Here is a 12480-nt window from a genome sequence, read left to right as displayed (position 1 = left end):
GAAAGAAAGTAATAAAGGAAAGAACAAAGGAAAAAGGTAGATAAAGGATGAAAACAGAAGAGATAAAAAGCATAAAATAAATGGAAAAAGATAAGATAAAAATAGATAAAAAGTAAAGGAAGCAAAATAGATTAAAAATAATGGAGGTAAAGAAAAAAAAAACTAATGGAAAAATAAAGGTTAAAGAAAGTAATAAGAGAAAAAAAAAAAACAAGACAAGAAGCAGAAAAGAACGAAAACACATGAGAAAAGATAAAAATATGAGAAAAGGAAAAAAAAGAACAATAAAATGAAAATAGATAAAAATAAGGGGAAAAGAAAGAGGCAAATAATCACTTGGCTTTGAAAATGAAAAAAAAAACAAATAAGGAAAGATGAAGGAAAAGACTAATGAACAAGAGAAAATCTGAGGAAAAATAAGAAAAAAACAGGGTCACGGAAAAAGAAAAATCATATCAAAGAAAAGGATAAAAAAGGAGGGAAAGAAGAGGGAAAGAAGAGGGAAAGAGAGGGAAAGAGTGGGGCCAGCAGCGTAATGAGCCAGAAAGGTGGAGATTGAATTAAAAAAAAAAAATGAGTTAGGAAGGGAGGAAAGGGAATTAGAATGTCTTAATTTGCGCATAAGAAATAATTAACAGTGCAGTGATATTGCTGTATATTTCATTTTTCTTTCTGTCTATCTGTCTATCAACTGCTGCCTTATTTATTTTCTTTCATTTTCTTTCATTTAATCAACTTGTCTGTTTATAAAATTTTCTTCATTTATTTCAATTGATCTATCTTTTTTTTTTTCATTAATCCAACTATTTCTTCATGTATTTCAGTTCATGTCTAAAATATTTCTATAAAACTCTTTCTTTATTTATTTTCATATACCTATTCTTTTTCAGTCATCTATCAAACTGTTTTTGGGAATATGATTCATGTCTCGTATGCAACAACCTCTTCATCAAACACTTTCTTCAAATATTGGTATTCTTCTATTTTCCTATTATATTCACCATTTTCCTAAGATTATTTCTATTTACCTCACTGTTTTTAGAATTTTGACTTTTGTAACTGTTAATAAAATAAATTCTTTTACGTATTATTCATTTCAATTGAATTCTAACTAACATTTCAATTCTGTCACACATCTAATCTATTCTCACTTGTCTAGCTTTGCAACCCTACATATTCATTTACATATCTATCAGTCTATCAATCAATCTAGCTATCTATCTATAAGTCTATCTAACTATCCATCATTCTCTCTCTCTCTCTCTCTCTCTCTCTCTCTCTCTCTCTCTCTCTCTCTCTCTCTCTATTAAAGATGCAAAAGCGAATATCAGGGAGGGGAGGGGGATTGAAACTTTCCTGAATTAAATTGTCCGACCTGAACACTCTTGCAAAAACTTTGATCAAAGCGCTTTGTTGAGGACACCTGCATCTCCGCCCACTGTCTGTCTGTCCGTCTGTCTGTCTGTATGCATGTCTTACGAGTGTAGCTGTCGATTTGTCTTTCTCCTGATGTGTCTGAAATATATAAATCATGTTTCCAGTTTCCTGTCTAACTATAATTGCCTAAGAGTCACTACCTGTCTAACCTCCTGTCTTAGCACGGCTGACTGTCTAATAGTGTCACTGAATGTTCAATACTGTCCCGGTCTGTCTAATCTCCTTTCTATTTTTTTCTATTTAAATATGTCACTGCCCGTCCAGTTTCCTGTCCAACTGTCTGTATAAGAAAGCCCCCCAACACCACCACACACAATCTCTCTCTCTCTCTCTCTCTCTCTCTCTCTCTCTCTCTCTCTCTCTCTCTCTCTCTCTTTCTCTGTTTGTTCAGCTTCCTGCCAAACTGTGAATCAATCTGTCAATCTGCTCGGCTGTATTCCTGACTGCCCACTTGTGCTTCTATCTGTCTGTCTGCCGTCCCTCTGGTTCTTGACAAACTGTTCCTCCACGTCTATATTGTCTGCTTAACTGTGCTTCTCCCTGTCTAGCTGCTTTAATCTGGATAGCTGGCTGTCTTTATGTAACTGTGCTTTTGCCTGTCTAATTGTACTTTTTCACTGTCTAATTACGTAACTGTGCCTCTATGAGTGTAGCTGTCTATATTTTTCCTGTCGACCTTTGCTTTTATCTGCCTAGCTCCCGGTCTCGGTGTATCTGTGTGTTTCTGCATATCTAATTATGCTTTTTCTGTCTAAATACGTTATCTGTTCAATTGTCTGTCTTACTGCGCTCTTCCCTGTCCACCATTTTGTCTTGGTAGCGGGGAATGTTTCTGCCTGTTTGACGGTGCTAGTTTTCCGTCTAGCTATCTACATGTTACCTGTCCAACCTGTCTAACTGCGCTCTTCCCTGTCCATCACCCTGTCCCAAAGTCTTTCTCTGGCAGTGGGATTCTGTTTCTGCCTGTCTAACGGTGCTGTTTTATCTGTCTAGCTGCCTGTCTAACTGCGTTCTTCTCTGTCTTGTGTATCTCTGTTCCTGGCAGCGGGAAGGCATCAAAGACAAGGTGACGGGTCTGTGACGGACGCCTTTTGGGTACAATTCATATCCCCGTCACACCGCTGCCGGGAGACGCCACACAATGGAGGCGGCGGGGAAAGACGAGCCAGGCGGCATCTCATTGCTTAGCGAGCCACGAACACTGCACCTCTCACGCCACCTTGCGACGCTGAGAGGAAGCAACGTAATCCATCTGGGAAATATACGTTTGTGCGTGTATGTGTGCGTTATACCGTGTTGTTTTTATTCGCTGGATATCACCCTTCCAAAACGCGCAGCTCAGGTGATGAAAGAAGAAAAAAAGGAGAACAAGGAAGGGAAATGTAAGATAAATGGTAGCGAGTTATGTAGCTAGTTAGATTATGGTGATGAGATTTAAGTTCACACGGTATACAAAACTTGCATCGTACAACTGCAAGAGAGAGAGAGAGAGAGAGAGAGAGAGAGAGAGAGAGAGAGAGAGAGAGAGAGAGAGAGAGAGAGAGAGAGAGAGAGAGAGAGAGAGAGAGAGAGAGAGAGAGAGAGAGAGAGAGAGAGAGAGAGAGAGAGAGAGAGAGAGAGAGAGAGAGAGAGAGAGAGAGAGAGAGAGAGAGAGAGAAAGCACACCACAACAAAGGAAGCTCAACACAGAAGCAGGAAGAAAACCACTCACCTCGGACAGAAAGGTGGCCTTGATTGCTGCCGCCTCAATCACAAGTCTAGCCACGATGAGCAAGTGGGCGACCAGCAGATGGAGGAAGGGCGCCGTGGGACCTCCGTGCAGCCAGGCGCCCCTTACCAAGCCGCCAGCCGGGCCAGGAAGCGGTGGGGCGTCGCGGGAACATGCTCCATCTTGCACTCCGAGTCTGTAGCCGTCGTTAGCGAAGTTCCCGATCTTGAATACCGCTGCTCCGAAGAAGAAGAAGAGCAATACGGCTGCCGCTCCGACCAAACCTGAAGAGGAGGAGGAGTAGGGTGTTGTAATGTGATAAGTACTATAAAAATTGGACACAGAGAAAATATCTACCAATTCTGAGGAAAAAAAAAAGACGAGAATAGGGTTTTAATGTGATATCCGTTGAAGAAATTGAAAACAGAGAGAGAGAGAGAGAGAGAGAGAGAGAGAGAGAGAGAGAGAGAGAGAGAGAGAGAGAGAGAGAGAGAGAGAGAGAGAGAGAGAGAAACTATATCCACCAAATCTGTAGAAGAGGGAGAGCATGGCCTTGCAATCTGACATCCACTAAATAAATTGGACAAAGAAAAAAAAAAAAACTATACGAAATTTGTAACAGAAGAAAGAGGAAGATTCACCAGAAATGGAAAAACGACAAGATAAGCAAAGGGAATTACAGGCACAAGTAGGAGGCGAGGCAAAGGCAATTCCACGCCTCCTACTGGACTGGAAAAAAGAAGGACGTTGTAATGCGGGTGGAAGATACGAGGGTTTATGTGCGTGGAAAGCGAGTCGCGGGTGTGTGCTTGAGTGGTTCATGCGTTAGAGTGGCTTAAGAAGTGTTGCATCTCGTAATGTAAAGATGAATGGAAACGAAAAGGCATAAGAAGACACAAGAAATCGTAATATATATGAAAAGTACAGATGACATAACTACTATTATTATTCCTCTTACTACTTCCTCTTCCATCTCCTCCTCCTCCTCCTCCTCCTCCTCCTCCTCCTCGTACTACTACTACTACTACTACTACTACTACTACTATTAGGACTATAACTACCACCATTTATAAAACTACTGCTGTTACTTGAATTTCTCCTCCTCCTCTTACTACTACTACTACTACTACTACTACTACAACTGCTGTCACTACTTCTATAACTGCAGCTGTTACTCCTCTTCCTTCTCCTTCTACTAGTGCTCTACTACTAGTATCTCCTATTCCTACTAATACAACAGCTGGTCCTCTTTCCCCTCTTTTTTCCTCCTACTGCTACTACTACTTCTGTTACTACTACTACTACTACTACTACTACTACTACTACTACTACTACTACAACTATCAATACTGCTCTTCCTGCTATCACTGCTCTACTCCTGCTCCCACTGCAAGGACAGAAAAAAAAATGAAGCAAAGTGGGCAGACTAAGAGGACAATAACCATCTCTTATCCTGCCGGCGTGTGTTGCTAATTCCTGCAACATACTGGGTTCATTTCTGCTCGTCAATCTTTTCGGGCTACAAGGATCGTACATAGAATTAGCGCAATTTCCCTCAGGTGCGAAAATGGATGGAAAGTTATGCATGGAATTACTAATAAGAGGAGGGAGACTGCGGAGAGAGAGAGAGAGAGAGAGAGAGAGAGAGAGAGAGAGAGAGAGAGAGAGAGAGAGAGAGAGAGAGAGAGAGAGATGGATGATGGTGGGTAAAGCGAGGATGTTGATGAGATTTTTCCGAGTACGTTGAGCGAGGTATGAGATAGTGTGTGTGTGTGTGTGTGTGTGTGTGTGTGTGTGTGTGTGTGTACGAGAACCTAAATATATCTAAAAATTGTATGCGAGATTTTCGAAATTGTATTCTTGTTGGTATCAAAGAGGCAATCTATAAGCGGACAAGGCTTCTCCAGGGGGCAAAGTTCAATGGTCCGGATCCAAATTGCGGCAAGGATGACCGTCACGGGAGGAAGGCGAGGAAGAGGGCGGAAAGGAGGAGGAGAAGGGTCAGGGGCGAGGTGACAGGGGGGGGGACTGGAGCATTGGGCCAAGAAAACTTACCCGCTGGGACTCTGAAAGCTTAGGAATTACAGTTTTGATACAAGAGGAGGAACATTTCAGCCCCCGAGCACAAGAAGCCAACGAGTCTTGCCCACACGCTGGAGTTCAAGGACGGTAAACACAGCAACTCAGTCAACGGCCTCCACAAGCCATGGTGCAGGAGGTAAAGAGTCGGGTCATTCAGTTACTAATCGAGGCAAGCGCAGATAGTGATGCAGTAATATGAAAATGTAGAAAGGGAAGTTTTTTAATGTCACGCATCAATGCAACAAAGAGTCAGGTGTGTTTGTTACTTTAAAGCGCTCAGACAGTCACGCAGCAACACAAGACAGCGTCATGAGGTGGTACGTGAGAGTAGTATAAGTAGTCATGCAGTAACATAGAACTGTACAAAGGGAAGTGTTTTAATGTCACGCATCAATACAAAGAAAACGTCAGGTGTGTTATATAAGGACAGTCACACGGCTTCACAAGGTAGTTTCATGAGGTGGTACGTGAGAAGAGCATCCAGGCAGTCATGCAACGCGAGGAGGAAAGTTCATAAAATATATTGCTTGCTGGCTGAAACACGCTCCCAGGTAGTCAGGCAGAGAAGGGAGGATCATAAGCTGTGTTCCTGTGTGAGAGACGCGCCCCAGTCATGCAGCGAGGTGAGCAAGCGTCTTAAAGTGTATTGCCGATGCAGACGTCCGTATCCAGAAACGCTTTGCTCTTCATCACGGCTATTTTCAAAGGCCACAGACATGATTAGCAGGGTTCTGCTTCTTCTTTTCGTAATGTAGAATTTTTGTTAATATGTTACTAGAACCGTAAAAGACTAAAAAAAATTGTGCAATTTCTACTGAAACTTTTTAAAATGGTGGAGCTACGGTCAAGATGTTTCAGAATATGGTACAGAGGAGAAAAGGAAGGTCATAATGTGATTGTATTTGAAAGAAGCATCCTGGCAAGCAGCAACACTCCACGGAGCACGAAAGAAGAACCACTAACGCATCCAAAGTCAGGCAGCAAGATAAGGCGGTGTTTAAATACATCTTGTTGGCTCAAGCGCCAGGAGGCATCATGATTATCTGTTGATGGAGGCACCCAAACAGTGATGTGGCAACAGTACTCAGCAGGCTGAGATGGAAGGACCACTAACGCAGTCACATCCATGCATGAAGAGCTTTGAGGTATACTGCTGGCTCAGACACAACAAGGAAGTGTCATGTGTTGGTGGTGAGAGCAGCAACAATACGGCCTTGCAACAACAGTACTCAGCATGCTGCAATGGAAGGGTCGACACGCACAACACTCTCCCGATCCCGCCTCGGGGCATCCCAGCGGTGCCGCCTGATCCAACCCATGGTAAATTGAGGTAACCTTAGAACCCCTTAGGGAGGGTTTAAACCGTCACTCACGAGCCTCCAGCCACCTGGGGAAGTAGATTAGGAAGACCTACCGCCTGCAGGGGCAGCGGAACGTTTCCATATGGATTGTGATCGTGTCGTTTTGTTTCGTGGTTGGTGGTGTAAGGGAGCGGGGGCGGAAGGGTATAAGGGAAACAGGGCAGCAGGGATCAGGGCAGTGGGGATGGCAGAAAGTAGAAGAGAACGAGGAAGAGTGAGAGGAAAGTGGAAAAGAAAGCAATGGATTGAGATGTCTGGAGTAGGATGCCAAGAAAAAGAGCAGGCAAGGGAAAAAGGAAGGGAGAAGCAAGGGTGAGAAAGGAACGTGTAGTATGGTGGGGAGTAGAGTAATAGGGCAGAATAGAGAACAGGTAAAGGAATCAAAATTAGAGATGGGTTGCTTCACGAGGCTTTGAGATCAGCTCATGGAAAGAAAGATTCTGAATTTTCTGTGTTCTATGCGAGGAGTTGAACTGCAAACATCCAGATAAAGCCGAAAGGGCGAGAGTAGGACAGTGTATGCCAAGACTCAATGCATGATGCTCCTGTTGCTGAAGTTAATGAAGTTTCAGGAAGTATTCAACTGAAACGCTTGTAATGTTGGAGTTTTAATGTGATAGAGAATACTCATGTTATATTTTTCTAAGTATCCTTTAAATTAGGTTCTTTAAAATAGTAAGGTAACAGACAAATAGAGACAGACCAGGAAACTGACACACACGGACACACCTACACCCACCCACACACACACACACACATTTCAGGCAGTAATGAGATACATCTTTAAACACACCTCGTCGTCACAACAAAGACGATAATCACGTAAGCCGTATGTGTGTGTGTGTGTGTGTGTGTGTGTGTGTGTGTGTGTGTGATAACTGGCAGACGTGAGGGAAAGAACATCAAAGGAGGAGGGAACATGTGTGTGTGTGTGTGTGTGTGTGTGTGTGTGTGTGTGTGTGTGTGTGTGTGTGTGTGTGTGTGTGTGTGTGTGTGAGTCAGTGGTGCTCAAGGACTAAAAACAACCTTGATAAATGGCCTCCCTAAAAAGGTAAAAATGGCCGAGTGTTGAGAGATACGGTTAACGGAGATAAATCTTTCTTTTTTTTCTTCTTCTCATAAGTCTTGTGGTATTATTGTATTTCCATTTCGCTCACGTTGAATTATGTGTTACTGCATTTCCCTTACGCTGAGTTTGAATAATATTTCGAATTTTAAAGGATGAGGAGAACGACAAGACTGACATGAAGTGAAGATGAAACGTATTGCAATGTAAGAAAAACAAACTGCAAGAAATAAAAACTGAGGGGAAGAAATGAACGATATGCTAATGGAACGAGAGAGAGAGAGAGAGAGAGAGAGAGAGAGAGAGAGAGAGAGAGAGAGAGAGAGAGAGAGAGAGAGAGAGAGAGAGAGAGAGAGAGAGAGAGAGAGAGAGAGAGAGAGAGAGAGAGAGAGAGAGAGAGAGAGAGAGAGAGAGAGAGAGAGAGCATACCCCTACATTTTACATATATCGTTTTTTTTTTTTTTTAACACAAGAAGAAAATTAAACAAAACCCGAAATGACACACCAAACACGTGCCAGTTAACGCGATACAAAGGTACACTGTTGAATTATTTTGGCATTTAATAGAAAGAAATACGAGACAAGAAAGAAAAAAAAAATAATCATCCTTTTCAATGTATAACGAGTTCGATACTAATTGGAGCTATTAGATATATATAAAAAGCGTAATTTCACGACGGTACGTATAATCCTGTGATACAAGCAATTTGGGTGAATATTTTACCAATGCTTTAAACGGCCCAAAGAATAGAGAAAATTCCCAGATTACTCTTTATCCCTAGATTGAAGCATTGTTTACGCGCGCATTTTCCTCCGACGAAATTAAACACCAAGCGAAAGTTAAATTTTCTGAAGCGCGAAACAAAAAAATAAGGATAAAACAACAACGATAACATTTAATTACAAGCGCGGGGAGGAAAGATTATGATGATATTACGTTACAACAACCGGAGATGTGTTACGCCCAGCGCGCTCTCTGTTTGACGTGGGTTCTGTTCGTGTTGTGGTAAGAATAGCGGAGCGAGACATGCAAATACTTGTGCACTTGATGAAGACTGTGCTGATGCTTCCCTGACTCCTGAAATGCCCGGAATAATGAGAGAGAGAGAGAGAGAGAGAGAGAGAGAGAGAGAGAGAGAGAGAGAGAGAGAGAGAGAGAGAGAGAGAGAGAGAGAGAGAGAGAGACTATAAAGAAATACAAACATACATATATACATACTCATACACCGAAAACTTTGTCTGTTTAGCGTTTATTTTATGCGCTGTGCTTCAATTTAGCCTCGATTCGGTTAGGTTTGGTTGTTAGGTTAGGTTGGGTTATCTTTTTATGTAGGAGGAAGGAAAACAAAACTGCAATAAGAAAAAAAGCCTACTGAGGGAGCAAAAAAAATATAGAAGTATCTTAAAATCTCCATATTGAAAGAATTCAAGTCACAGGAAGGTGAAAATATAGAAGCAGCTGGGGACTTCCAAATTTACCAGAGAAAGGAATGAATGAGTGACAGTAATGGTTACTTCTTGCATTAAAGAGGTGGACAGAATAGGTTGTGAGACGAAAAGGTTTTGTGCAGCGAGGCCTAAGGAGGATAGAAGACATGCAATTAGTAAAATCAGATTAGTTAACATGAAAATAACGGTGGAAGATAGCAAGGTTACGTTACATCAGGTTAAGTTTGATCAGTATACGTAGGGTACTGATTATTACGCTATTTCATTAGATTGAGTTAGATTAAGTTAAATAAATTTTGATTTTGTTAAGTTAGGTTAGAATGAGTTACACTAGCTTGGGTTAAGTTAGACAAGGTGTGATTATGTTTACATTGATCTGGATTGAATTCGTTTAGATTATGTTATGGTAAGTTAGCGAGTTACATTGGGTTGCATTGAGTTAGGTTAAATTGTATTATGTTATGTTAGGTTGGATTTGGTTATAAAAGGTTGGGTTAAGTTAATCTGCTCTATATTATGTTATGGTAGATTGGAATTGATTTAGTTGGTAAAGTTGAATGTATGTTATGGTAGGTTAGGTTAAAGTGAGTTACATTAAACTGGGTAAAGTTAGGTTAGCTTAAGAGTACCAAACGCTTGTGGAGGGCAAGTTTGTCTCTCCTCTTGTTATTCAAATCACCCCCAGTGAATAACACATGAGCAGGAGGAGCACGTGATGTCCTCTTACCCGTGGCCTCGTATGCAAGTCTTCCGCACGTCAGCCTTGCATCAATCACGTGACTCGTATTACAACTCACGTCAGCATTATACATTTCCTCGCCTAGCCCCTCTCCCCCTCATCATGCACATCCCCTCCAGCCCACGAACCAGCGCCGGCCAGCACGCGCGTTCCTGTAATTACAGCTGAATAGAACAAACATAATTAAAAAGTACGTGTATGGCTTCGGTATTTTTCTTTTTATCTATTTATGACTTTAATAAATGATTCAAAACTGTCTCTCTGGTTTAATTTCTCTAGTTCACCCTTCCTCATGCTCTCTTCCTCCCCCCCCTCTCTCTCTCTCTCTCTCTCTCTCTCTCTCTCTCTCTCTCTCTCTCTCTCTCTCTCAAAGACCAGGATTATGTGCTCAGGAATTTTGTGTGCGGCTGAATCTGATGATATTTTTAAGTACAATAAGTTCATATTCGAGTATATAAATATATAAATTAACAAATATATGAGTAAATCAATGTATAAGTAAATAAATAGAGATAAGTAAATGATTAATAGGTAAATAAACAGATAGTAAATGAATATGTAAATGAATAAATAATCATACAAAAAAAAAAATTTGCAAACAATCTTAAAGTTTTGAAAATAGAATAAAGAAAGGAATAATTTGAGTAGTTATCTTTATACCTGATGAGAGAGAGAGAGAGAGAGAGAGAGAGAGAGAGAGAGAGAGAGAGAGAGAGAGAGAGAGAGAGAGAGAGAGAGAGAGAGAGAGAGAGAGAGAGAGAGAGAGAGAGAGAGAGAAACAGACAGACAGACAGATAGACTAAACCATAAGCAGACAAGAGACAGACACAAACACTAACACAGACGCACACAAAAACACAAACAAATAGAGAAAAATAAGAGACAGCGAACAGTTCACTGAACCATGACCTTTACATCGCTCCCGCACAGTTAAGCTCAATAAACCCATCTGGACTGTTACCAAAACACGACCCGGCCACTGCTACATCAAGGCTCCCATTGAGTGCCAGCCAGGAAACACGCGGGACGGCAGGCAGGCACCACGCGGCATGAATGGGTGTCCTTCCGATGGGGCTTTCTTTATTACATGGAGTTCAATTACCGCTGGACACTAATAGGATACGATGCGATGTAGTGTGGGAAATGTTGGAAGATTGAATGACAGATGGAGTTTGGTAATGATATAGTCTTGGTGTATGGGTGATATGATAATGTTTAACAGCTTCGGTACTGGGACACATTTTTACCTTGATATTTATGTACTGTTAGACCATTTTATTGACATTAGGTAGGGTCTATGTGAGTAAGAAGATTAATAGCCACAGTCTTCACTATTTAGACACCACATAAGTTTCTGAAACTGTAAAAAATTACCAAATATTACCAAACAGTAAGCAAAATGAATATGGAAACGCGTCATGGTACGATACTGAAGGATAGTTAATAATGTTGCAAATAGTAATGTCTTTTTTTATTTAAGGGGGAACAAAAACAATTATGCAAAAAAAAAAAAAAAAGGAAAAAGAAAAGGGCTCACTTATATGCAAGTTCTCAAGCAGGTTCGAGAGAGTTAGCCAAAAGAATACGATAAGTGTCTTGAAACCTCCGTCTTAAATGAGTTCAGGTCATAATGAGATGGAAATGCAGAAGCAGGTCTGACTGAATGATACAGCGCTAGTACGATGTTCCAACAGTAATGCGTCTAATAGCATAGCAATAGTTAATGTTTGAAAATAGTCAGGTAATAATAGCAAATGGTATAGTGTTGTGGTAAATCCTATACGTTTCATCCCCATCACAGTCACACTCACTAAGGACTACATTCTGAAACATCGGCGCTGCATCTCCATTGACTTAAAAAAACAACCAGCTGAAGTGACATGCGTTTGTAAGGAAGCTTATTTTTTGTTCTATTTTCGTAGTTCAAGAGATAGATTAACACTACTTCTACATTCAAAAAGCTCCAGTTGAAGTGACGTGCGTTTATAACGAATTTTTTTTTTTGTGGTTCTAGAGATAAACTAACATTACCACTACAATCGAAAGGCTCCAGCTGAAGTGACGTACGTTTATAAGGAATTTTGTTTTTTCGTGGTTCTAGAGATAGATTAACACTTCTACCACTACATTGAAAAAGCTCCAGCTGATAAGACATGCGTTTTTATGGATTTGTGATAGATTAACAAGATTTCTTCGTTATTAAAAGGAAAAATACTCTTGAGAACACGGTTAATCATCCTTGTGTAGAGAGAGAGAGAGAGAGAGAGAGAGAGAGAGAGAGAGAGAGAGAGAGAGAGAGAGAGAGAGAGAGAGAGAGAGAGAGAGAGAGAGAACAAAGCGTTTCTGAATACAGGCTTATAAACAAATTTAATTAGTATGTATTGAATTGGATATAAGTCTGAGGATGCTTGCTTGAGTTCTCTTGGGTTTAACAATAAGATTATACTGTCTGGCTTTTTTTTTTTTTTTTTTACTTTTTGACCAGGACGAGAATAAAAAAAAAAAAAAAAAAAAGAGTATTAACCTCCCTGCAGGATTCGAGCTTATTTTTGTACGTCTCTCTCTCTCTACATCTTCAAGTCAAGCACGAAGTCTTCTCAGTAATCTCGTTTTCTTACGGGCCACGCGAGCATTGGGT

General features: G+C 40.9%; 1 protein-coding gene across 5 annotated transcripts in view; it reads right to left on the bottom strand.

Moving 5' to 3' along the window:
- The window catches only part of LOC123511854 (protein tincar-like), a 310085-nt gene that overhangs the window by 68595 nt on the left and 229010 nt on the right, over window positions 1-12480 (bottom strand). For all 5 annotated transcript variants that reach the window (XR_006676963.1, XM_045267904.1, XM_045267905.1 and 2 more), the window contains exon 3: window positions 3149-3429. Coding sequence is in view for 4 of the 5 variants with exons in the window: in XM_045267904.1 (XP_045123839.1) it covers window positions 3149-3429 (281 nt within the window). In the remaining variant the exon portion in view is untranslated. The remainder of the gene's footprint in view (window positions 1-3148; window positions 3430-12480) is intronic.

Source organism: Portunus trituberculatus, chromosome 32 (genome assembly GCF_017591435.1).
Source record: "Portunus trituberculatus isolate SZX2019 chromosome 32, ASM1759143v1, whole genome shotgun sequence".
Lineage (NCBI taxonomy): Eukaryota > Metazoa > Arthropoda > Malacostraca > Decapoda > Portunidae > Portunus > Portunus trituberculatus.
Note: the sequence above shows the minus strand (reverse complement) of the source record. Positions and strands in the feature narration are given on the sequence as shown.